Source organism: Suillus discolor (assembly GCF_016758755.1).
Source record: "Suillus discolor strain FC423 chromosome Unknown F5147scaffold_15, whole genome shotgun sequence".
Classification (NCBI taxonomy): Eukaryota; Fungi; Basidiomycota; class Agaricomycetes; order Boletales; family Suillaceae; genus Suillus; species Suillus discolor.
The window spans coordinates 414,290-440,092 of NW_024541262.1; the positions used below are offsets into that span (position 1 = coordinate 414,290).

The 25,803-nt window shown below is 46.1% G+C and overlaps 10 protein-coding genes across 10 annotated transcripts; 6 read left to right on the forward strand and 4 right to left on the reverse strand.

The window, feature by feature from the left end:
• Window positions 1-142: 142 nt before the first annotated feature.
• F5147DRAFT_771393 (uncharacterized protein) lies at window positions 143-2,106 on the reverse strand (the record flags this gene model as incomplete). Its single annotated transcript, XM_041441237.1, has 6 exons — window positions 143-193; window positions 242-654; window positions 709-1,090; window positions 1,144-1,177; window positions 1,205-1,914; window positions 1,969-2,106. 6 exons carry the CDS (start codon window positions 2,104-2,106, stop codon window positions 143-145), a joined length of 1,728 nt encoding a protein of 575 aa, XP_041295263.1.
• Window positions 2,107-2,396: 290 nt separating this feature from the next.
• F5147DRAFT_650966 (uncharacterized protein) lies at window positions 2,397-4,907 on the forward strand (the record flags this gene model as incomplete). The annotated part of the gene is made up of 12 exons (XM_041433486.1): window positions 2,397-2,445; window positions 2,501-2,572; window positions 2,651-2,743; window positions 2,793-2,855; window positions 2,916-2,951; window positions 3,000-3,137; window positions 3,163-3,243; window positions 3,291-3,350; window positions 3,396-3,482; window positions 3,532-4,110; window positions 4,184-4,597; window positions 4,648-4,907. The coding sequence occupies 12 exons, from the start codon at window positions 2,397-2,399 to the stop codon at window positions 4,905-4,907; spliced, it is 1,932 nt and encodes a 643-aa protein (XP_041295264.1).
• Window positions 4,908-5,729: 822 nt separating this feature from the next.
• F5147DRAFT_771395 (uncharacterized protein) lies at window positions 5,730-6,522 on the forward strand (the record flags this gene model as incomplete). Its single annotated transcript, XM_041441238.1, has 3 exons — window positions 5,730-5,921; window positions 6,004-6,213; window positions 6,259-6,522. 3 exons carry the CDS (start codon window positions 5,730-5,732, stop codon window positions 6,520-6,522), a joined length of 666 nt encoding a protein of 221 aa, XP_041295265.1.
• Window positions 6,523-8,840: 2,318 nt separating this feature from the next.
• On the forward strand, window positions 8,841-9,224 carry F5147DRAFT_572593 (uncharacterized protein; the record flags this gene model as incomplete). Its single annotated transcript, XM_041431099.1, has 1 exon — window positions 8,841-9,224. The coding sequence occupies one exon, from the start codon at window positions 8,841-8,843 to the stop codon at window positions 9,222-9,224; it is 384 nt and encodes a 127-aa protein (XP_041295266.1).
• Window positions 9,225-11,737: 2,513 nt separating this feature from the next.
• On the reverse strand, window positions 11,738-13,066 carry F5147DRAFT_771399 (uncharacterized protein; the record flags this gene model as incomplete). The annotated part of the gene is made up of 6 exons (XM_041441239.1): window positions 11,738-12,034; window positions 12,083-12,186; window positions 12,241-12,291; window positions 12,336-12,387; window positions 12,441-12,731; window positions 12,785-13,066. The coding sequence occupies 6 exons, from the start codon at window positions 13,064-13,066 to the stop codon at window positions 11,738-11,740; spliced, it is 1,077 nt and encodes a 358-aa protein (XP_041295267.1).
• A 1,641-nt stretch (window positions 13,067-14,707) lies between these two features.
• Window positions 14,708-16,281, forward strand: F5147DRAFT_650969 (uncharacterized protein; the record flags this gene model as incomplete). Its single annotated transcript, XM_041433487.1, has 5 exons — window positions 14,708-14,805; window positions 14,955-15,270; window positions 15,382-15,553; window positions 15,599-15,979; window positions 16,025-16,281. The coding sequence occupies 5 exons, from the start codon at window positions 14,708-14,710 to the stop codon at window positions 16,279-16,281; spliced, it is 1,224 nt and encodes a 407-aa protein (XP_041295268.1).
• Window positions 16,282-16,444: 163 nt separating this feature from the next.
• Window positions 16,445-18,223, reverse strand: F5147DRAFT_650970 (uncharacterized protein; the record flags this gene model as incomplete). Its single annotated transcript, XM_041433488.1, has 6 exons — window positions 16,445-16,621; window positions 16,679-17,199; window positions 17,480-17,586; window positions 17,655-17,880; window positions 18,036-18,048; window positions 18,104-18,223. The coding sequence occupies 6 exons, from the start codon at window positions 18,221-18,223 to the stop codon at window positions 16,445-16,447; spliced, it is 1,164 nt and encodes a 387-aa protein (XP_041295269.1).
• Window positions 18,224-18,797: 574 nt separating this feature from the next.
• On the forward strand, window positions 18,798-19,460 carry F5147DRAFT_572647 (uncharacterized protein; the record flags this gene model as incomplete). The annotated part of the gene is made up of 1 exon (XM_041431101.1): window positions 18,798-19,460. A coding segment is annotated over one exon (663 nt), but the record flags the coding sequence as incomplete, so codon positions are not given.
• A 204-nt stretch (window positions 19,461-19,664) lies between these two features.
• On the forward strand, window positions 19,665-21,150 carry F5147DRAFT_771402 (uncharacterized protein; the record flags this gene model as incomplete). The annotated part of the gene is made up of 2 exons (XM_041441240.1): window positions 19,665-19,948; window positions 20,757-21,150. 2 exons carry the CDS (start codon window positions 19,665-19,667, stop codon window positions 21,148-21,150), a joined length of 678 nt encoding a protein of 225 aa, XP_041295271.1.
• Window positions 21,151-24,083: 2,933 nt separating this feature from the next.
• On the reverse strand, window positions 24,084-25,803 carry F5147DRAFT_650972 (uncharacterized protein; the record flags this gene model as incomplete). The annotated part of the gene is made up of 6 exons (XM_041433489.1): window positions 24,084-24,194; window positions 24,368-24,433; window positions 24,698-24,742; window positions 25,179-25,372; window positions 25,426-25,583; window positions 25,694-25,803. 6 exons carry the CDS (start codon window positions 25,801-25,803, stop codon window positions 24,084-24,086), a joined length of 684 nt encoding a protein of 227 aa, XP_041295272.1.

Genomic DNA, 25,803 nt, shown 5'->3' on the forward strand with positions numbered 1-25,803 from the left:
TATAAGTAGACACAGATTATTGTACTTAGACTTTACTTTAATCTACTAGGTTCATCCCAGAACTTGCTCATCTAAAGCTTACCAGCTTCCTTGTGTGAGACCGCACTTCTAAGTCGCCCCCATACGACTTAGCACGTATCCGCTAGCCCTGCATCTCGACGAGCGCCGTCTTACCGAGATCGCCGGAGGAATCCTTGACGTTCCATCAAGGCCAGACCACGCTCAGCTTCAGTAGACTCACTTGAGTTGTCGTTGAGAAGACCCATCCTAGTTTGCACACGCCGACCAACGGTCGACGTAACACCCTCTGCTCCAAACCAGTGAGTCTCTGTTCTCCGGTAAGGTCAAAATTTGCAGGTGGAAGTTCTTGTTGCTGCACAGGAGGTGGCACCGTCGAATTGACTTTGGCCGTCGAATCAATGTTGACCTGCACATTACTTTCTTCCATGACATCCAGCTCGCCAGTCCCAACACCAGTCGCATCTATGTCGGCCATCATGTCGTGCATAATATGATCCTTGTCAGCCGGAGGAACAATGTTGACGGAGGATCTGTCCGGCCTGCGCATGGGGTCGACATCAACAGCCATTGATTTGTCATCTGCAGAGTTTGGTGTTTGAGCATCAGTGATATTTGGAGATGACTCCCGAGTATCTTGTTACCGTTAGTTAGGATATACAATGGACATCAATAGTAAATTATATTTACCTGTTTGACCACCAGCAGACGACATCTCAAGCAATACAGATTCATCCCTCACCACTGAGGTCTGTGTACCTACCCTCGTCCTGGTGGAGGAGACTGGCCGAGCCCGAGATTTTGACCGAGTTATGTTTTTTTTTGTTGGCTCTGGTTGGCTGGTGGTTGCGGCAGGAGGGCTGACAATGGTGTCTGTCGGTGGCCTGCATCTGAGCTTGCTCTGGTGGCAGTGGGCACATGCACCAATGGGCCTCTTAGTGCATTTCCCAATTCCAGGCAGACAAGGCACTCCCGCTCGCAAGCACAGATCACAATCCCATGGGCGTTTCGGTGATGAAGTGGCCGATGTCCCAGGTGCTGGCTTGGATGTACTGGGCAGATTTTTCTTCTGCTGTGGTTGTAGATTGATAAACACATTGAAGGGAAAGAAAAAGAATCACTAACCTTTACTACAATCGATGGAAGCATCGACTGTCCTCTTGTAATGTTGTTATCAGGTTCTCACTTAGCCTTTTGCTTCCCTTTTGCCTTGCTAACGGCAGTCCTCATCAGTTTGTCATCCTCCATCCGCTGGTCTTGGTCTTCTTCATCCTCGTCTTGGTCATCCGTGGCATCCTGGTCTTCCGTGTCACTCAAGATCACTCTTGACTTCTGAATTTTCCGGCGTCTCTTGACTGCCCGATTGGGAGGGGCAGTTGGACTTCGAGAGCATTTTCGGCAAGTGTTTTGTGAGGCAATCGGCTGATGGGGTGTCGATGGTTCAGCTTCCTTTCCCTTCCCCTTCCCCTTCCCCTGTGTCTCCGTCAAGCTGGATACCAGTCCAAATGATCGAGGCCGGGAGGATGTATGAGATTGAATCTGAGATGGGCGAGGGGGGGTAGTATGGAAACGTCGGGCGACGTGGTCTGGCTTCGCTGTGGGATTAGGATTGACCTCTACCATGGCAGCAGCTGCAGATGTGTATGCCATGTCCGAAGATCCGGTTGCCAAAGATGGCATGGTTGCTGGTTCGATGGTATGGTTCGCGATGTATGCACGAGCTTTTTCCTTGAGGGGGTGGTCGTCAATACGAGGGTCATCGTGTCGTAGCGATCGCCAGTTAATCGGCCTCAAGAACTTTCTCTGGTGGGTGGCATCCTTGATCTCTGCGGCAATGGACAATACCATCGGCAGGATCAATGTGGCCAATTGGCCATGAGAACCTAATGCTGATGACTACATTGATAAGATGGGACTAATAAGTGTGATCACAACTGAGCTGAGACTTACAAGTTCAATTGCTAAGGAAAATGCCTGCTTCTCATGCTCTGGGTGGCCATCTTGCATCTTCAACGCCTTGGAGACAATGTCTTGCATCTTGTTGTACACAAGTTCCATGGCAGCATTGGATTCTGTGTGAGAGGACATCTTTTGTGATCGCCAAATGTACTCAATTTCGAGTGGGAGTTGAATTGAAGAGAAGTAAAGTGACGAACAAAGTTACTAGATGCTCGGACCGGCTGGCCAACATCACGTGATGTTGTACCTGTGGGAATTCATTGATTTCTACAACCTTAATAGTTAACGTGTGTTAATTGTGGGTTCTCACACATGTGATGTACTGGTAGCTAAGTTGAATGTGACATCATTGTGGCCCTAAGTTACTGCACTGATCACAATTTTGTAGATTTCGACAGTTCATTATCGGCATTTGTATTATGGCGCGTCGTGTACGATTCAATCTAGTATCCGACCATAGTTCCGACAGTGAGTTCCTTTCCATCTCATGTTATTGTCAGCTGAATCTTGGTTGGATGTTTAGATGAAACGTCCAATTTTTTCACCGGCTATGATAATTTCAGTCAAGATCAAGACATTGTTGCATCGGACCAGCGTAAGTCCATTCCCCGCTGAGGAGATTTTGGCTGACCCTTGGTTGTACTATGAGTGGACATGTTGGATTTTGAAACAGGTTATGCCACTCAATCCAGTGGCAACACTGATGACTGGCCAGATATTATTGAGTCCAAGGATAACATTACCATCTCACACTCAATTGTAGATTGTAAGTTTCACATATTATTTACTTCGGCTGACATTGGTCGCATCTACAGATGACATGTTACATGTTTTCACTGGCAATGAAAAAGTTCCAGTTGAGACCGCAGAACCATTCAGTAAGTTCTATTTGCCATCATATAGCAAACTTACAGACAAACTACAGATTTTCTATGCAGGCTATGACACGTCATCCTCGCCATCAGCCCAACAAGGTGTGGATTGTATTCTTGCACAGTACATACTAATAGCATGTATTACAGCCTCATTCGATTGCAACTATGACAATGACGATGGCATATCCATGTCACAAGCCCTCCCTGTGACTGCCAATGCATCTGCAAAACTGGTTGCTGATACATCCAGGCCCCCAATGTGTAGGTCAGCTATCATTATGCTTTGTGAGTACTCATTGTTGTCTTGAAGTGTCAGTGCCCTTTGTCCATTACAGTGATGAGACTGGATACCTGCAACATGATTTTTCACCCAGACAATTGCCACAAACTTGTATGTTTTCATTTTGGCACATATAATCATCCTGACACTTCTGTCAGCATTTTCTGACGAGGATGACGTATCTACCAAAAAATATCTTGCAGAAATGAGTGAAGCAGGTACTTGTCAAATTTTATTTTACAATACAACTTAACGATTTTCAGACAAGGTATTTCTGGGATATGGCCATATGTTATCAGAATCAACATATAGAAAATTACTTGGTCTGTGCAAGCCACGGCCGGCTGCTGGTATGTCCTCCTCCATTATGTTATCTCAGATCTCACATAATCAATTTAGCCGAAATTCACCCAGGCTGTGATGATGACGCAGTGCAATCACAAGCCTCGTCCGAAAATAGCACATCTGTGATCGCCGACTTCGGGCTGACAGTGACAAATGAACCTAATTCAAAGACAAACCATCTTTACGGTCGCATCTCTGTTGATACACCATCGCCTTGTGCTGTCGACCTCATGTGCACAGGAGAATCGGCTGACGATGTGTTCATGACTGATCTGTACCTTGGGTATGAGGAAGATTACATCGCAACCGCACCTCAAAACCCTCAAGTCTACCGGGCAGGTGTCGAGCAATCCCCCCAGATCCTATTACCAGCCGATCTTGACTTTGGTTATGAGGGCGACTTCTTGCCAATCACACCGTTAGATCATCCAGTACATCCAACAGCAATAGAGTCATCACCTGATGTTGAATTGCCGGCTAATCTTGACTTTGGGTACAAGGACAAGATTTTCTCTATGAAGTCATCAGATCATGCCCTTCATTCAACTGTTACGGAACCATCACCTGACGTGGTGTCGCCGGCTGACCTTTGCTTGAGGCATGAAAGTGAGGCCATCCAAACCACGTCTTCAGGTGAGTCAGTCAATCATATTGTTCAACACTTGCCTGAAACTGTGTCCATCTAATTCTTTCTGTGGTTATGCAGATGAGGCTCTCCCCACTACATCTTCAAATCGTTTAGTGCGGCTAAATGACATCAAGGCATCTATGGATCCATCGCTGCCGGCCGATCTGTGCTTGGGGTATGAGGACGAGGCTCTCCTGACCATAGCTTCAAATAGCACAATCGGACCAACACTTATAAATCTGTCAGCCGGCATCACATTACCAGTTGATCTGTGCTTGGGGTACGAGGATGAGTCCATCATGAATGAACCGTTGACACAAGCTGTACTTGCCAGTCAAGTTGAGAACTTAGGTGGCCGTGCAGCCCCACATGTGTCCTGGAAATCCCCCAGGATGGCGGACGGCCTTCAAAACCACGATCCCTTGTACGCTGATGCTGCAGAGGCCATCGCCCATGTCATAGATCACTTGGAGGTCAATGATGACCATGAAAGTAAGTCAATACACTCTGTCACATATTCCGACTCATGACACATCTTTTAGTCAATCAAATTGCCAGAGATCTCGTGTCTTCAGGTATTGGGAATTGCCATGAACCCACGGCCGAAGAAATGATATATGTTAGACGTGTGGTGAAGGTTTCATATGCTGAGCGAAGAGATAGGGTCACACGAGCATGTAGAGATCTGGTCAGGTTATACAGAGTGCTTGATTATCATCATGGAATGCTTGGCTCACTAGATGATTTAATATACAATGTGCAGACATTGGAGGAGGAACAGGATTGTGACGATGAGGATTGACATGCATACTTTTGAATACATTGTTACATTTACTAGGTATTCAGATACATTTCTACAAATTGGTACAATATTGGCGATCTGAATTGTATTCATCATCCGGTGAACAACATTAATTATAAAGCTAGGAAAAAAATGTTACAGAATATATTGACGAGCATCCTAGCTTGAATGTTTCATGTCATGCACGATGTCATGGTAGCAGATTTTTCCAAATGCTGGATGAGCGATGTCCATTTGGTTTGTTGCATTTCGGCTGAAAGCACCATCCTTGACTTTGAGATTAATGAAAAACTTCGCACGTAATATATTATAGTGCAAAGTGCCAGCAAGAAGATGTTATAGTTTGATCCAACTGAAGACAGCACTATAGAACCAAGCTCCGGCCCAAGTATGTATGTTGGTTCGGTTGCAATCTGGCCGAACGATATGTTAAGTAAACAATCATTGAACATCACACATAATATAAGATGATTCCATATATTGGTTGAGGGATGTCTGCATGCTCGGTTGCAATACGGCCGTATGCACTATGCTTTAAGTGGAGAATTATTTGGAATGTCGCACAAAATAGCATAGTTTTCTAGATTCCGGTGATGCCACCATGCTTCAATTTTAGGGTCATTATTTAACAGTGAGCATTGTAAGTGATAACATAATAAATTGTTCCAAAGTCCAGCCGAGAGATGTATGCTGAGTTTAAATATCCACCAGTCCTCATCACGACATAATCCATCTTGATAGCTACTACGTTGATCTTGACTAATGTCATGCACTTCCGACAACTCATCCTGGAATGATTCGCCCTCAACTGGCCATTGTTCAATGAGAGGCAAACAACCTGGAGGTCACTATAATGATCCACTACCACACTTCACACTCTGGGATGCTGCCAATGTATTTGAGTTTGCGACATCTAGATTCATGGCCATCTGCCATGCCGTTGGCAAGAGCTATGTACAATGCACACCCAACGTAAATCAATTGCTGGGAAAGTACATTATGTGGGAAGCACAAGTGAGTTTCGTTCTTGACTCATATGCCTCCAATAAATTGACCTGATGTTAAAAATATTTCGGGCCTCGTCGGCAGGTGGCAGTTGGGGCTGTTTTGCTATGAAGAACTCGCTCATTCATTCCTCGCTTGCCCCACAGAGAAGCATCTCTGTTTGTGGGAAGGTCGTCGGCTTGTTGAATATCACCCTTATTCCTGGTGGAATGACCGCTGGGACATGCGTTTCCAGACTGCAGAAGTGCAGTTAAACTTTACAGAAGTGATAGACATCATGAGCGAACATTTTCAGCAACGGGTGAGATTTCAGTTATTTTGCAATGCATCGGCTGACATAGGACAGCCAGAGGGTGCATTACTGGCTGCTTTACCCACCACCATGAATCCTCAGGGAGGTCCGTTGAGTAGGCAACTTCTCACAGTCAGGGCAGCAGCAGCACGTGCTACTGATGAAGTTCGCCAAATGATTGAAGATAAACAGATTGAGGCTGTCATCGGTGCCGAGTCTCTCGGCCACCCGGAGGAGATTAATATCAGCCATGCTATGGAAGCTTCTCGCCGTATGGTACATTGTGCAAGACAGATGGTGACGACTCCGTGGTTATAATTTACACCTTGTTCACCTGCACATAACAACTTGACGCTACATAAATTGTGTTATATCATATGCTTTTCATGTTGAGAATATTTAGCCTATGATTCATGATATCATGGAATATGTATATAATGACACCAGCAGTCAGCCAATGAAACGTCCTTCGGCTTTGATTATGTAACCTTCCAAAATCAGGTAATGATATGATGTGAGCATATTTTGGCTATCATCATCTCGGCAAGGCATCCGAGCACCGTCAGTGCTGGAACATGTGCCCGACTGAAGTTTTTAACCATCATCCTCATGCTTTGCAAGCCAGAGGTCTCATAATTAATGTCTCGGCAGATATCACCTGTGGTCTGTTTAGTGATGTGCGGGCCTGGCTTGGCCTGAAAGCCCCGGCTTGGGCTTGGCTTTTGGGGGCTTGGGCTTTGCAAAACCTCAGGCCGAGCTGTGGGCCAAAGCCAGGCCAAAGCTGCGGCTCGGCTTGGGCTCAACGACAGCTTTCAAAAACAAAATGACTCGAAATTCAATATAAGTAGCGCTCGAGTCCTACAGTACTTTGTCGTCATCCGCTGAATCAACATCAGACTCTTCCTCCTCCAAAATCAGTGTATCCCACCCCTCATCATCTGCTGGCTCAACTTCTAACCTGCCAGTCCCATGTTCAGAATCTTCACTTTCTTCTGTAAGGGATGAGGGACCAGGCTCCCAGAATATAAGTTCGTTACGAAGAGAACACTTTACACATTGTAGAGCCTCGACAATGTCTCCTTTCAGCCGATTACACCACTTGGTGATCGTGATGCCTCCTTGTGAGAAAGCTCGCTCGCTCAAGACAGATGCTGCCATAATGGATAAGTAATCCCTTGCCAGCGAAGCCCACACTGGATACCTTAGGGCATTGATCTTAAAACAATAGTCAGCATCGAGTGAGTAGCGAGTGAAAGTGACTTACACCCCACCACTGAATAGTGGTCATACCTGCCGAGGGAGCGGCCTCAATGGTTTCGATATAGCTTGTGAACTCAGCCCTCCATGGTTTCAATGGATCCCCGATGGACGCGGCACCTGGTTCTGCCTCGGAGTCGTCTTCGGAGTCACGATGTCCGGATGTCCACGGAAGTCTGTAACAGACGATTCGACTCCCTAAAGTAAGGACGCATGGATTTCAATGATGGATGCGCAGGGACTAAAGCCGCGGCCTGAGCCTCCAGCTCAGGCTTCTCAACATGTTAAGCCGGGCCCTGGGCCATGGTCAGGCCCTGACTTGGGCCCGGCTCGGCTCGGCCTAATCAGGCTTGGCTTGGGCCGGCCCACGGCCTGAAGCCGGGCCGTGCACATCACTAGGTCTGTTACACAATTTTACTCATTGAAAAACATCGCATGCATACCGTCGAAGTGCCCAAGGATTGGGCATTGCAAAAGGTCCATTTAGCTAGCCAATACATTGAGGATCAATTTTGGGCCCATGTTTCTCGATCTGAATGCATTATTCCACCCATGGAGCTTGATGTCCAAATCACGTTGAGTTGTGCACAATTAGCATCAACTCTGGCCGATGCATATACCAATCCTAGTAGGTTCTCTTTATATTCGGTACTTATGTCCTGACTAAACAGCAACAGTTAAGCTAAACATCGACATGAAATGATACAGCGATGCTTGTGGACAATGGCCGACAGGCCGAAGCGATACACAGGAAGCGAGGCTACTGCAGAAATTTCCGCCCAGTCGTGAAATGGTTCTTGAAAAGCCTTGTGTTCTGTTGGATGCAGGTCATCACATCATCTTGTGGTATGTGCCCGGGGCACTGTCGGACTGGGTGAAGGTGAGTGTGTTCTTTCGTGTTGGTCATTCATTGAACCACTGTGCTGCAGGAGGATATCAGTGCAGTGATGCATTGTGCCAATGATCTCCTCAAGAAAAGTCTGTCCCCAGCGAATGCCAATTGCATTTGGAGAACAGACAGGTCCTATTTCTATCCGACCGAAACACCCGGTGTGTCCCCAGGCTGCATCAATGTATCTCCATGCTGGTTTCAACAAGGTCACGAGGTCAGTCATGTCTCATCGTCGTCAACATTCAAGGGCCTGACCACAACAAGCCTCATGGTCATGCTCAAGATAATGCTGATGTGAGCTTCTGTCCAGAGATATCAGCTGGTCTCAAAGGCCCTCAAGGTGTATCCATCATAAAATCTATGCGACAACCATCTCTCCTCGCCTCGGCTGCATTGAGGGTCATGCACCCCAGCCTGTATTGGTCCTCATTGCGCACCACCCTTGAGGTTGGACACTGGGCATATTCCAATGGTCAAACCGAGATGTATGAGCTGCATTAGACACTGGGCATCGATCTTCACAGGTGTCGCTGTGATGGGCAACCGCTGGTCACCCGCACACCACAATCCAAAATGCTGTCCTGAATGGTTTGACATAATGACATTGGTCGGCAACTATCCAAGTGCCCGCATGAAGCTACATAACCTAGGTATTGAGTTGGTGTATGACTCAGGAGTGATGGTAGCGTTCTGCAGTCGGCTTGTTTGCCATGCAGTGGACATGCGGACCAGCGACCGATGGGTGTGGGCATGGTTCATGAGAGACAGTGTTCATAACCATTTCAAGACGCCCCGTGGGGAGCACACATGGTATTCTGAGGAAGATTATGCAAAGTACAGCAAGGTGGAAGACATTTTAAACGGTATGTAGACTTTATCATCCTCACTGTTCTGTTTCACCTACTTCATATGATTTGTATTCCATCACTATACTGGAAATGTGAGTGACTGGTGTTGCATATTTTAATGATCGGCCGGTATTGCTTGTATGGCTGGGACATCAGCTCTAGAGGTTTTCTTCTGGGACGCCACAGTGAAACATTGGAAAGTTCTATAACCCATGGGCCGAAACATCATTTATATCGGCTGAGAAGTATTCAGGGTTCATGGGCCGGAATGTTATTTGATATTTGTCAAGATGTGATTCATGTGGTCATGGGCTGAGATGTGAGACACGGACTCATGGGCCGAAATGTTATTCATGTGGGCCGAGACCTAAGTTACAGAGTCATGGGCCAAAATGTTATTCATGTGGGCCGAGATGTGAGTCATGGACTCATGGGCCAAAATGTTATTCATGTGGGCCGAGACATGAGTCACGGACTCATGGGCTGAAATGTTATTCATGTGGGCTGAGACGTGGGTCACAGACTCATAGGCTGAAACATTGTCCACGGTGCCAATGTGCTATACACCTACCATTTGACTATGGGCCCAATCGAGACGCTCGTGTATTGTTAACCATGGGCCCATATGGGATGGCTCGTATAGGACGGGGAATTGTCCTATTGGGCTGGCCATGAGATACAGACTATTTCACTGAATGGGCTCATATGCTGTTCGCTCGCGGCTGCTGTTGCGCTTTTGGTGGCCGCACATCGACGACGATATCAAGTGGTATACGCGCACATGCCATGAATGTCAAATCAGGCAGACGCTGAAGCTCCAAGTACTGCCGATGGTACTGACACCCAGAGGCTTGTTTCACAGAGTACACATCGACACGATGAAGATGCACAAAGCAGGCGGATATGAGTATCTAGTACAGGCACGCTGCACACTCACATCATATCCCAAATGGCGCATGTTGCGCAAGAAGAATACCAAGTCGCTCATGGCCTTCATATACAAAGAACTCCTATGCAGATGGGGTCCTATCACCGAGATCATTACTGACAATGTGCCTGCTTATAGACTCACTGTGGACATGCTCGCAGAAAGATACGATATCCATCTGATCTGCATATCACCCTATAACTCGCAAGCGAACAGTATAGTAGAGCGCCAGCACCATGATGTCCAGGAGGCCATCATTAAAACTTGCGATGGAGATGATACTCATTGGTATCAAGTTGTTCATTCTGTATTTTGGTCTGAGCGCGTCACCGTGCACAAATCAACGGGCTTATTGCCTTATTTTATGGTGCACGGTGTTGAGCCAATCTTTCCTTTTGACCTTGCAGAAGCTACATTCTTAGCGCCGACGCCAGCGCACGTGCCATTTACCACCGCAGAACTCATTGCTTGGTGCGCATGGCAGTTACAGAAGCGTATAGAGGATCTCAGCGCTATCAGGGACAAGGTAATGAAAGTGTGCTACACGTCTCTCCATGATTTCGAGAAGTGCTTTCATGCGACAATCCGCGATTACAACCATGCGCCTGGTACCTTAGTACTGGTGCACAATTCGAAGATTGAATACAAGTTAAGCAAGAAGACGAAGCTGCGATACTTGGGACCTATGATTGTAGTGTGCCACACGAAAGGAGGCTCATATCTGCTGGCCGAGTTGGATGGCACTATCTCTAAATTGCGCTACGCAGTGTTCCGCGTCATCCCTTATCATCCACGTGGCGATGAGCGCATTATGGTGACAAGCGTCACTGGTAAAGACGACAAGACTCTTGATCATTTAGCCGACGAGGATATTGAAGAACCCGATGAAGACAAACCAGAGCGCGCGCCCGACGTGTAGTGCGCGACCACTTCCCGCATAACACCCGACATCCTAACTGCACATCCCCGCTTTCTGCATCACACACAAAACAATCACAAAAACATACCGTCAATTTCCATTCTCTCCATTTTACCCCAGGTTTCAACCGGCAACCTCAGTTTCCTTTTATCATGTCTCATAACACGCGCATTGCATTGAACATACATCCAACAGACTCCATTCTATACCGCCGATTGGGCAATAATAAAACCGTCAAGTACATACTGAAGATAAGTTACCTAGAAGTGCGCGCATGACTACCCCATAGACTTTCCATTTCTAACACGTGCAGCCGCACCGCGCCCCTTTTACTCATAGACTATACACGACAGCACCTAATATCAAGTGAAACACAGGGAAATGTGAAGGAATAGACGCGAAAGGACACCCAAAGAAGACAAGACAAGCGCGCTGCTTGTGCGATCGCCGTATTTCCTTATGACCCTATATTACTTACATGTGCTCACTCATGAGTTTCTCTTATTTTAATCAGGCCGGTGAATCGTTTTGGACAGTGGAATTGGACATGGACACAGACAAATGGATTACATGCGACAGAACTATCATATTAGGCGCACCAGGCGCCGGAGGAACCGGAGACACTATAGTACAAAGCGCTCTTTGGCGCTGACAAGCAATTCTAATCTAAAAAGTGTCCTAAAGGCTATCTACTCTTCTAGGATCTCGCCAAGCTCCTTTTCCCAATTGCCCCAGTCGCGCGCCAAAATGTACAGCCGGTTGCTCATGTGAAGCAACTCGGACTCCTGTGTTCGAGTATGCTGGCGCATATCGAGTAGCGCAAGACAGTACTTATCATTCCGAGTATGAAGTTCAGCGTTCTCAGCGCAAAGTTGAGTGGACTCAGCACGTGCCTCCTCCAACTCAGTATCAGCGTCCAGGCAAGGACGCTTCACCACAGGTTCAGCCGTAGAGGCAAGCGGCCACTTAGGCTGCTGCATGACAATCTACTTTGAAGTACCGGTGACGGGTTCATCAGCCATAGCCTCGCCCACAATTTCCACCTCGGACTCACTGGCATCCGGAGCAGTCGTTTGCGCGGAGGGAGGCACCTTGCGCTTTGGCACAGCCGGCGCACATCCCTTGTTCTTAGTGGCAACTAAATCAATCAAGCATTAGTAAAATGAAAAGGAAGTAATAAGTGTGAGCTCACCAAACGAACAGCCCTTCTGCGCTTTAACACAGCCTCGCACCTTCCGCTCAGCTGCACAACGACGCACTTAGTGCCAGATGCAGCGCAACACTCACACCTCTCAGCAGGACGGCTGACTGAGGTAGCGGTCATCCACCCACCCAAACGCTAGAGAACGTGTCAGCAAATCCGAAAAGTTGAAGAAAGAAAGAAAAACCTACCAGACGTCCCATATCAGTAAGCACGGGTTTGGGCGCCTTCTCACCCGACTTCTCCGTCGCCTTCTCCGCCGTCTTCTTGCTGGCGACAACCTCCTTCGCCTTCCCCTTCTCAGTGCGCACTGGGCGCGCAGTCACGGCAGACTCCTCCACCTTCTCCTTCCACGTCTTCACAGCCCTCATTAGCGTCCATGCAGCAATCTTACCCTCGGCTAACATAACCGCGTCCACATCGTTGAGGGACAAGTGCATCCCCACCGCATGCGCCCGGTAGAAAACAGAGGTCATATCGGACTGCAAGCAAAACATTAGCAAAAGTAAGCACTTAATAAGACAGTGCCACTCACCATCGCGATATTCCAATCGTGGAGCCAGGATTCCTGCTCCTCCAAGAGTTCAGGCTTGGAGGGAGGAGATGTGTCTATGCAGACATGCATAGTGTTAAGGACGGCTGCCCACGCACGGTCAATCTGATCCACAATGGACTCTTCAGGCTCCTTCGAAGCAGTGTTGTCGAGAGTGGCGTCGTTTGTAGATGTGTCACCACTGTCTTGCGGACGCTCCTCAGGTTCAGGCGAGGGAGAGGGAGACGCAGTCAACATAGCAGGGTTAAAGATGATAGAGGACATGATGGTAGATGGAAGCAAAGATAATTGCGAAGCTGCGATGGAGTATTGAATTGAAGAAGAGAAGCGCGACACATGGCCAGCTTTTATGTTGGAAATGAACCACATTATGTCAGCACAATTCCACCCACTCACCACAATTCACGCGACCACAGTGGACTTGCTCCACATCCGATTTGGTGTGTTTCGCCCACGATCACATGACTTTCCCCGTCGAAAATTCGCTAAGTCCATCCACCCCTATGTACGCTGACTGGGGACAGTCAGAAGCTAAGTTCCTATGAGATGTAGAGACTGACATCTCTGTGGCCTTGTAGAGAGCTAATTCTACAACGCCCTAATCACCTTCCAAACACAGTGCGACCCATATCTCATTTCTGCGCACTTGGCGCTTCATTGGCTGCTCGCACATTCAGGTGCTTCAATCGCGCATCGGCACATGTATCCTCAGTTCTGTCGCTCGTCCTCCATCCATCCATTCCATGTCCATTCAGTTCGTCGGTGCGTATTCCTATCTTATTCTCATGTATTCTGACATATCTCCGGCGCTTGCACACATATCCTGTATGTTTCGTCACGGACCCTTATTACATATCATCACGTACTCGCTTCGCTTTCCTGCTCGCTTTAGCGCTTGACAGTGCTTAACGCTACTTAGAATATATATACCTTTGCCTCTATGTATAATGATTATCTTCTTCTTCCCGCACGTAGTTGGACTCTAAGTCTGAATTCTCCGTCATATCCACCGACCGACAGTAGAGCGCTTTAATGCGCCCGAGTGCCAGTCTTCATATTCTTATATATGAACATCATCTTACCTGTTTCCCAACTCACCTAAGAGTCGCTACGCTCCACCACCTGCACGTGCACTTTACTCTCACTCAGCGCGCGCCATCACACTTGTCACTCAGTAGCGCTACATAGCGCTTTCGCTTATCGCGCTTCACTCATCATCGCGTGCCTCACCAGGCTTATCCAACAGCCCAGTTCAGTGTTTCCCTTTACTAATATATATAGAGGAACCTTCTCAGTAGCAATCCCCTTGGGCTGACATTAGATTCACGCACAGAGGACTATCTGAGTATATCTCATACCACCCACTTTCTATCATTCTACATTCCTCACCTACACTGGCACACTCACAAAATGTTTGCGGTAAGCATCCAGGTGGTCAAACATCTCCATCGCCACCAACAGTAGCAGCGGTGGAATCATGGTGGCATAAATGCCATGATTGATAAAATTGTGTAACTGTATATGATCAGTGAGATGAAGTGTACTAATGAGGAAATATGCACCAAAATGTCTCTGATCTGCTCAGTTAACTTAAGGTGATCGGCATGTCCAATTTCACTGCTCTAGTGAGGACATTTTCCACCTGGGTTGCTGCATTCTTAACAGCCTCGTTAGAAGTGTCAGCAGATGACATGAAGACAACAAAAGAATTGAAAGATGGGACAAGACACTGACAATATATACCAGCAGGAAGAAAAGAAAATTTGAAGTCAGTTCCTTCTCACGACTTCTGCCGATGACATGCGGCAGGCGCAATTCAATTGATAGCCACACATTTCAAAACCATGTGCCAACTTTCCTACAACAACATCCATTGTTTAGGGTTTCATTGTTTGAAGTTCCACAATGGTCCAGTGGATCACACATTTAAGAGTCAAGACACCTCATTGTGCAGATAATCATTGTGACACACTACATCTACCAAATCTTCAATGGAACACCAAGTTCGTTTTGATCTTCCGATGGACACTGATGACGAGTTAAGTCATGCATAATCCCCATCACCACCTTTCAAGGCCGCTGCCGAATGAAAAGGTAAGTGTTAGCTCTGGCAACAAATTTACTCTAACATCATGTTAGTGATCTATCTCAGGATAGGCCCTCCACCCAGAGAAGTGCAACCTTTCAATTTTGGGATAGACTTCAACATCCCTTCCACGCCCACAAAGTTTAACTTTGGTATGGACCTCAAAAATCTGACGGCGCAGGCGCCGACATTACTGGCTTCTTCCAATTTGGTTCAAGCTTTCAATTTCAGGATGGATATTAATGTTCCTCCCATGCCCCCAAAGTTTAACTTTGGTATGGACATTGAAATTCCGCTGGTGGAGGCGGCAGCACCACCAGCGTCTTCTAATTCGGGAGCAGCTTTCAACTTTGGCATGGCTTTACCCATTGTGCCGGTGGCCGTACCAATTGCCGAACATGCAACAAATGATTGGTCATGCACCATCGGCCTCAACCTCACTCCTACAGAACCACCAGAATGAATCCCTGGACCTCTTCCTTCTGACCTTCAGCCATTCAACTTCGGCCTGGATTTACCTGTTCTTGTCACAGAGACCCCGGCGACCACCACACCATGTCTAAACCCATTCAACTTCGGGTTTGATCTTGACATCCCGGTGAGACAACCAGAAGATCCTATTCCTCCTGCATCCCACTATGTTGGATACAACTTCAACAATAACGGTAAGTTATCCTCCATGCACCGCATGATTCGGCTAACATTTGTAGCTTTTGAGTTTGTTGCCAAGTCTCCAACGCTGGTTGGGAAGTGGAAGCCAGTACCAATTCAGGCAATGGCACCACACACAGACATACATTTGCCGACACCACCTCCTGATTTGCCAACCCGCACCATGGCACTGGAACCTATCCCAACATTGCCGGCAAGCATCAGTGCTTCCAAGCCATCCATGCCTACTGAGCAACCGGGTCCTTCCATTCAACCCCATGGTTCATATCAACCAAGGACACTCACAAGCCCGGAAGGTGTGGTACCAGACATAGGAAGACCTACATCGGAGGCCCCTGGTGAACATACACTTGCATCATTGATCGGTGATTCTGAGCAGGCAGCGATTTGGATTCTTGAAAGGATACAAGGAACAACTGGTTCATTATCTATATCTTCTGCCATATTCTACTGATTTTCGCTAGTTGACAAAGTAGCACAAGCAATGCTTGGTGGCGTCATCCGACAGGATGAATCCATCCAAGACCCAAAGCCTGATGAGGTTCTCAGCATCAACAGAGCAATGCTGTTGGCGTTCTATAACACTAGGGACAGGCTCACAAAAGTCTTCCAAGACCTACTCGATTTACATTACATTTCAGAAGTTCATGCCTGGATTGTTCCTCCAGTGATATCCCTGATCCATGAGGTAGAGATAGCTGAGGCCAAAGATGCCCTCTGAGTGTTGTTCATTTAGATACCAAATTTTGCAATATAGTCATCATCGGTATATTAGAATTCACAGTGGGTGTTCTATAGGAAACCAAATATTAATGTTGCTATACCAATCACCTTTTAGTCCTTTTGGACCTTGGAGCTTTGGCAATGGCAACCTAGCTTCTGGTTCACTTCGCTGGTGTGTCACTGATTGGATTCGCCATATGGCGTTTATGAGGCCTTACCAGTTGATCATTGATTGGTCTGGTGCCAACATGTTCCTTGCTTTTGACATTTGCAGTGGCCGGTGCCTTGGAATGTTTGAGAGGAGCTGCTACCTTCCCGGTGACCATGTTTGACATGGGCTGTTTGATAAGTTCAGATTAGTCCCGGGATTCAGTAACATAAAGTGGAATATTCACTGATTGTGTTGAAGTTGTGGATGCCGCCACTGCCATCACCCGCCGAGCTGTTGCATGTTGAATGATCGGTGGCGCCAGAGGTGGGACTTTGTTGCCGGAGTTTAATAGTAAGGTATCTTTGTCGGCCGCTGAACCATGTTCCTCATCCTCCAGTACCTCCTCATCAGTACTATCTTCATCCTGCTCTCTTAGCTGGGCTGATGTTCTGGTGCTCACAATGCTATTGCAGTTGCTTTTCTTGGTTGCACACCGAAAAGCTTCCTTGAATGTCTTTGATAGTGTTTCCATGTCGCCATCACTGTCTTTCCAGGCCTTGAAGGAGAAGGTTAGCCGAATATGTTTCTGCTGTCTGTCATACCAGAAATCAAGCAAAGTTGTTACATCTCCTTTGCCCATTTTGGAAGGTTCAACCAGTTGTATGTTGGCCGGCCAATAAGTTGACTCAAAGAAGTCTGATTGGTTCTTAACGACATCACCCCATGGCACAGTTGCTTTTCCTGACTCGGTTCCAATGCACATTCCTGTTTACAATATGAATTAGGAATATATATAATGCTGGGGATCAATGAACGAACCGTAGTGCTTTGTAAGAAAAGATCAAACAACATGCTGTTGGTTGGCTTGCTTCCAGCCGGCAGTGTCTGGAAGTGTTGGCCAGCCATCAGCATCCTCCTCCAGTTTAATTAGCTTTCTTGGAAGTCTTTCTTCAATGTGATAACCTGAGGGATGTCCTCATCCTCTGCATCTGGTCATTTTTAATTGGATCAGGACTATAAAATCTGAATGCCTGACTCATCTCACCAAACTGGTTGGCAGCACACAGCTTCCACTCTGGCATGAAAATCTCATCAATATTTGTTGTCCTTGTGAACCTTTCGCCGCTGGCAAATTGATGATTGAAGTCATGTCTGCAATAATTTGTGATCCAAAGTATGTCATGCACAGTGCAAAGGTAACTCATGATCCCAACATTAACTTTCCTCTGGTGTCACACCATGCTGAAAGAACAAAGACCCTCATTCCTGTTTGCTTGAACATTTCTGTGGTGAAGTGCTCTATCATATCGGCACCTTTGCTCTTGGCCACATTGGCTTGGACATCCAGTGGAGCTACTTCATTATTCCATTTCTCAGCCAGTGCTTTCACCAATTCCATCTGCTCCGGAGACAGACCATGAATGACTGTCTTTGTGGCCTCAGCCACTTGACAATCATTTCCTCACTCTCTGGAATTGCCCCAGTCTCAGCTCAGATCTGGTCCTTGTGCTGGTGAACCAATACCCTGTGGCCTGTTCATCTCCTGCCATAAGTAATGAGGGGCTTAGGTGCAGCTTTCCGATGACACTGGTTATACAAACACTTCTTATAAATCTATTGTAATGGTATCAATATTATGAGGATGTATATGAAGTAACTCATATCATACCTTTTTCCTATCTTTTAAAATGGCTTTGTTCCGACTGGGAGCCTGAAGGACAGCTTCCTTATGTATGGCTGTCAAGATAAGTGACCTCTCTTTGCCTTTTACTAACCTCCAGTTCTGCATGTGGGCCCTGAGGACAGTGACCTCCTCCTTGGTCAAAGGAAGCTGAGTCTGCTGAGGGATAACAATAGGAGACTTACTCCATGCTATGGTATGATGTGGTGAATGATATGAGAGCTTGAAGATTCAAAAATTGTCTGTTCTGATGATCCCCATTTGGCTTTCTTGGTTCAGCACATGGTTCATATTACCTGGACAACTGGCAAGGATATTTGACACAAGTGTGTGATATGACTTTGGCATTCCATTCATGAAAGCTAACATTTTATATCTATCATATAGTGAAATGTTGGATTAGCATGATATGTTCTAAATGACAAAAGTGCTTCAAAAACTAAATACAACCATGTAAGAAGAGATGAAATACTGATCTCTATCATATATTACATGTGTCAGTGCCAGTCTATTAGTGAGGAAAACCTGGCTTCTGATCATATCTCCCACCATAAATCATCTGCTTCAAAATATAGGGGGTTCAAAAGTGCAGGAGTGGACTCCATCCAACAATATTTGTGTGGTGGAATGGCAGAAAACATATAGGACAAGGACAGTAACTGGGAAATAGGTTGAAAAATGATGCAAGAACTGTTTTGGTGAGCCCTTTTTTTGCACGAATTGCTGCAGGAGCCAGCACCAGAGGCTGCCCTTCCATAGGATTAGTCAATGGACAGGAAGATGCTTTGAGGATTCTTGCCTAGTAAAAACTGGGCTAGTGATCTGGCTAGGACACAATGGAGATGCTTGTCCTTGGGATGATGAGGTTGCTGACGAATTTTTGGCCAAATCTGAAGCCAACAGTAATTCCGGCAACTACACTCCATGGACAGCAGAATACTGGAATGAACAACCTCCTGGGTTACAGTATTCAAAGGATGCCAATGATCTACCAACTGGTGTACCATTCATAAAAAATGGCAAAAGAATAACAACCATAGTGGATATGTCCGGAGTGCATACTCACATGGTAAAGTATTATACATGTGCCAATGCACCTAGTGCCGACATACAGCTATTTCAAATGGGTTTGTTTCCAGTATCATTTAATCAACCAAAGACTGCCTTTACCTTCAATGTCCTAAACAACTTCTTGCTTGATAACTTGGAGTGTGGCACTTCGGCGATGAATTACTATAAGTGTATTTCCTCACTTGGTACTGGTGAGGGCATTTTTGCATCGGCGGCACCGAAGTTGATATTTTTTCAGGACTGGTATTGGGAGCTCATGCAGGTGGTCAGATAATGGCACAAGCTCAAGTTACTGAAATGGAACAGCTTCGGTCATGAGTCCAAAGTAACGAAACCTGGTGATCTGGCACTCTTTTGTCTAACATATCTGCAGCCAGGAATCAATGTCACCTTGCCAATGGATGACATTGCCGATGACATGGACAAGAATGAATCGGCTTTGGAAACACCGAGCTAGCTATATTCCAGGTCAATAGTCATGGATGGGAACTTCAAAGCAGAGCATCTTCATGCCTCATATCTGGAAGACGAAGTATCACTCATGGATGGCCAGGGATTCATGGTCGATGATGCCATGTACAAGGCACACCTTGCCGATGTGAAAGACATCATTCAATGCTCTGAGTGCAACAACCACTGGGCAGTGAATCAAGCCAATGCATCCTGGCACAGATTAGAAGCTACTGGAATTGGGAGATGTGTGTGTGCAAGGCATGGCTGTTTTGTCCTACATCCAATGGTAGATTTTCAGAAAGGTGACAGGTAAGCACTGATGATACCACCGATCACCCTAGACATCACTGACACCCAACAGACAAATGAACATAGACTATGCACTGTGCTAGGCATTGAAATACAATGCCAATGACATTCAACGTACATAAACATTCTATGATGTTAACTGCCAGTATCATAAGAATCTGAAGGACCAGATAACTAACAGTTTTTACCTGGACATTCGGCAAGGACTCGATATCACACCAGGAATAGGTCTGTGGCATGTCCATGTCCATCAAAATAGTTGTTTCTTATGGTATGCTTCAAACTTCATCCAGGGCGCCACCAGAATCAATGGTGAGATCATGGAAACCCTGTAGGCGCCGTTGAATATAATCTCACCTGCGGCATGGGGGATGGGAACACCACACTGAAAGGAGTCCTTGGACTACCAAATGAATGATTGCAACTTTATGAAAATGATCAGGATGAGTAGGTGGTCCAATATGTTCAAGAAAATGACCTCACCGAGATGTTACATGCAAATTCCTCTGCTGGAAATACAAGCAGGCCATTAAAGGAGTTGCCAATAGCCAGACTGCCTTTGAGAAGTTGCATGAAAGTGCCGATGAAAAGAAAGTGACAGATTGGAAAGAGCATGAAAGGATTGCACAGGAACAGTGCTTCTGTGAGCCACAGGCTATGGATGTTTATGACATTTAACTCCAAAAAGGTATGCGCTGTTTACGCTCCAACTGCTGAAACTCATGCCTTGACAGCACCTACAAGGAAACAACAGGAAATAGAACTATTACAAAAGAAAGGTCAGGCAACCTGATCCAGCACGACATAGAGGAACGGCAATGTGGCTGGCTGAAGGAATATCTATTGAGGAAGCACAGATTACACTAAAAATGGATGTCAGAAAAGTGGGGCAGCACGGAACTGAGACCCAGCGGCTTGAGATTGGGCAATGGCAAGAGAGACTACAAGGAGACATAGATCGGTGGGTGGCGACAGCACCAACATACTTTGGTAATGGATTCGACAATGGCGATGACCAGGATATGGAGGTTGACCTGCTGCTTTTGCAAGATGATAGTGATGATGAAATGGGCAATGAATGCCGTATGTTTGAACTGAAAAAGGTCATGATACCATTGCCTTCAAATCTCGGTCCAGAATGGTGCGCCGAGCTAGGTTGTGAGGATTTAATCAAGCAAGAGGTGACACTCTGGGAAGGCTAGGCCAATGATGCTCTCCATAATATCTGAGTGCATTTAGCAGACAAGGCGGTGCTGTTCCGCAAGACGGTGAGGACAGCGAAGTCACAAGCAACGTCCACTAGAGCTTAGGCTCAAGTTCATTCTGTCAACCGAGCGGTCAGCATTAATGAGAGTGTTTATTCAAAATGCCAGTCCCAGCTCGGGAAGCTTGGCGCCAACCACAAATTGCTAGCCCAATACCAGCCTTTTGAGAGGGAGCATCTCAAGGTTAGTACAGCCATGGCCGATTCAAATGCCAGAGAACAAAGGGATAGCACTTTGGCATGGTTCTAGTCTATGGATGTGGAAGGGGACTCAGATTGCAACGACTGGTTGAGTGAATGTTAGTTGATCCGTTCGCCAGGGATCTTTACTAATGCAATTCCATGTCTTAGTTTATTGTGTCCACTGGCTCTGAGTGAAGGCCCTCAGAGACCGCTGGGCAGAAGAGCTTTTGCTAGTTCAACATGAAAGGACCTTTGTCTCATGGGAGAAGTCATCCATAAAGCTGATGTAGTAACTACAGCCTCCCAAACTTGCGGTCTGTGTAGGCCCCCACAAATCAGTGTGCGCCAACTCAGCATAGGTAAGTGCTCTCTTCTTCGTCTCCTGGGGAAAAGGTTGACGTGTTGCCTTCGCCTTTGTGCATGCCTCACAGAACTCTACCGCGGACGACATATCAATATCCAGTCCCTCAACAAGATGTTCCTGGACCATGTGCTTTATGGCCAATTGGGAGATATGGCCCAGCACTTGATGTGCCTCACATAGGCTAAGTCTGGTCCTCGCTATATTTGCCTGTTCTTGCCAGTGGCTGATGACACTATAAAGACCTTCTACCTGTAGGATTTCCACAATAAGCTTACACTTGGGCGCAGGTGAGAGTATCCTGCATATATTCCCCTTGAAATGCATGGCTAATCCTGCAGCAGTAATCCTATTCATGGATATGAGAGTGAACACCATCTTTGGCGCATAGAGGACACTCTTCAGCATCACAGAGGTACATTTATCTTCTAATGGTAGGTTGATCTTGACATCTCCATGCCCTATGGTGCTAACAGCGGAACCATCAGCCATATGAATATCTTGAGGCAGGATGGAGACAAAGTTACTGAACTTATTGTGGTTGGGACAGAAATGGGAAGTAGCACTGGAGTCCATAATGGCTCTACAGCAATTCATAGGTACTGTCATATCCTGTATTCCAGACCTATGTCCGACAATGTTCCCATGCTTCATCCGGACCTCCGGACCTCCGGACCCCTGTATCTCTATACATCGGACCTCCATACCTCTGCAGCTAGCCTGCATCATTCGCCCTTTGTCCTATCGCCCTAATGTCATATCCCATATATCCATGCATCTCGTCCGGACCATATCCAATCCAATCCGAGATATAGATACGCTTCCGATCCGATATACGATAAGCTCCTTAATTCATTTCCTGTTCATATAATGTTAACACAGCCTATTCGGTATTCCTTGTTCCCGGTATCTCGGTTATACTTACTACCAGTATGCTTACTGATCCATTAACCTATGCTTCATATCCGACTCGTGTTTGATAACTTTGCTTATGCTTCATACATAGCCTCGGACCTTTGCTTATTGATCCTTCCGATAGTCACTTAGTATATAAACTCTTGTATATGTCCTGTAGTTCCTCAGTCTGAATATCATATTAGTCCTCGCACTAGATCTCACTCTAAAGTCCTCATACTAGTTCTTACCTTCTGAATATCCACCTTAGGCCTAGGGAGGAATTCCCTAGGCCGGAGCTCCGCTCCTCTGCTCATCCACTCATCCACTCATCCGCTCCTCTGCTCATCTGATCCTCCACTCCTCCAAGTTTCCGGAAGTCCCTCCGGATCTTTCCCGTGGTCCTCCAGAACTATTCTGCTTCAGACTTTGTCCTTGCAGCCTTTCATCTGTTTGCTTCTACTCAGGACGTGTCCTGAGTAGCCATTATACATATCCATATCAGGATGAAACCTCCATGGTAATTTCCAGAAGTTCCTCCGGAACTTTCCCACACTCCTCCGGAAGTTACTTGCACTTGTCCAGAAAGTCTTTCCAAAGTTTCCCGCGCTCCTTTGGAAGTCCTTTGGACTTCCTTAGACTTTCTCTGGACATCATTCTAAAATAAGGGCACATACTCGGGTAAGGGGCGCAGCGCACGAGCTGAAGCCAAGCCCCTCGGAATCAGTCCTACCCTTTGTGCACGGTCTTAACAGGTACATTTAAACCTTCTGCAAGACTGGCCAAGTCTGATGTCATAAATATGTAGCCCTCTCGTCAGTTGCTGGTCTGCTTGGCTGCATTAGTGCCTTCCTTTGGAGTACGGCCACCTCTTTGCTGTGTCTGTTTTGGACCCTGCCCCTCTTTTCCTCCTCCAACACACCAGCAATCCTGCTTGTAATAACCCTTATGGTCACAATTAGAGCATATGACATCTCTCATGGCTGTACTGGAGTTATTGGAACCCCTCTGCCTGGTATTGGGACCTTTAGCGGATAGAGCAGAGTTTACATCTATTTTATTTAGACAACACTCTGTGAGCATTCTATACTCGTATTCCTCACTAATCACACTAATGAGCTCATAGGGGGTGACCATCTTCTGGGTAAATTTTGCTGCTGTGTTAATCGAGGATAGGATCCAATAATACAATCGGTAGAAAAATTATAAGTGAGCTACAAGCGGGAGAAATAAGCAACCTCAATCAAGCACCATCTCGATATCAACATTGTGGGGTGCTTCATTGCCATTGACTTTGCAACATGCAGCCCTAAATGCATACAGTTAGTATGCTAAACTCATTGGATGAGAGTATATTCTTGCCATCCAGCCTCAGCCCACGATTGGAGCTGCTCAACCAGCTTGGGACCATAATAAGGGTCTTTCATGATATCTTAGAGTGACTTCAGCGCAGATTTGTAGGTCAGGCCATATTCCTTGGCAGTGAATTTTGTGAATGATTGTCTGCTACCATTTTTGATAAGGCCATCGAGAACACAAACAAACTATAAAAAAAGTTAGTTTGTCATTGAATATAAAAATAAAATTGAGAAAATACTGCAGCACAGACTAAAGTCAAGCATGACAACTGCAACTGCTTGCTGAAAATATCTGGATGTCTTCAAACAATTCTATATGGGCCAGTATATGATGTTCATGAGGTTGTACCTCAACAAACCTGTTCATCCACACCATCATGTAGAAACTTTGAGCCTGCCTTTAACCCGGCAGCCGCACCTTCTACCTATAAAGCATGTTCTTAAGGTGGGATGTTTGATGGAGGCATGAGACCAGGTATGATTGAGGCAATCACAACAACATTCTTCTTGAGCTCAGAGTGTCATGTCAAGAGATCTTCATATAACTGGATGGCAGGAAGTATGAGCAAATAGCGAGAAAAAGGCCAGTGATGATACACTTATGAGCTTCACCATATCAGGCTTGTGAGCAGGCCAATAACCTGGTACTTGTGTCAGATATACGTGCCCTGGAGAATATCAAAGCTTACCAGGTTCAAATCATTTACTGGCTTCATTTCACTGAACAAGAACAGCTAGAAGGGCCTCAGCAATAGAACCTGGCAAGTCCTTAACAAGAGCTAGGAATGAGTTCTCTAGTGCATGTTGTGCACAACATACTCCTTTTGTGTCCTCAAGGAAATTCTTCTAGTAGGCTGAGTAGAACGACACCTGTGTGAATTTCAGCCCATGTCTGCTTTTAGCTGGTTGCTACATGTCATCTGGATCCTCATCATTTGTCAGATCCTTTTTCCTGGCCATATGATATAAGAGCTCTAAGGAAGCAGGGTCGGTAAGAGGAGGTCACCTATTTGTCTTATGATGCTGACTTAAAACATTATCAGTTACATCTGCAGGCTGGAAATGAGTTAGTTGTTGAATGCTTTGGGATGTACTACCAGATGGATGTTATACCTGAGAGCCATCAGATTCCTAAATACCTTAAGATATGTTGATAGACCAATGCCGCACCTGAGAACTGAGCTCAGAGACTTTGGAGACATGTTGAGCACCCTCCAAGGCACTCTCATTACTCAATGGATTGTCAAAAGCTAATGCTTGCTTGGCATTCATATCATCATTGTTATGGGAGTATTGAAATTTGAAGTCAGGAGTAAGAATGAAGATAGCATAAACCAGGGAAGGTTTTGGTTCCTGAGAAAAACCTACAAAATGATCAGGGTGATCACTGATCATCACAAGTAAAGATGACATTTACTTGGGTGCACACTATGGCACCTGCCAACCTCAGCCCAACCAAACTTCCTTGCACTAGCATTATCAAAATTAGCAGAATCATCACTATCTTTGCCACTTGCACTACTTTTATCAGAGCTTGAAGTATCCGAATCAGGATGTTGCAAGGAGATGTTAGTCCTACACTCATAACTGACCATTCATAGAGACAGATCCAAATGTTCCTCAGAAAAAGTCAGAATGACCCACATATTAGACAAAGGACATGAAGGTAAGCCTAAGGTAGCTACCAGTAAAGCTGACACTGATCACAAAAGATCTCCATTAGATGGCCCACTGGAAGAAGACTAATGGCCTCCAGTAAGGCTTTGCACAGTGCAATGGGCACGATTCTCAGCAT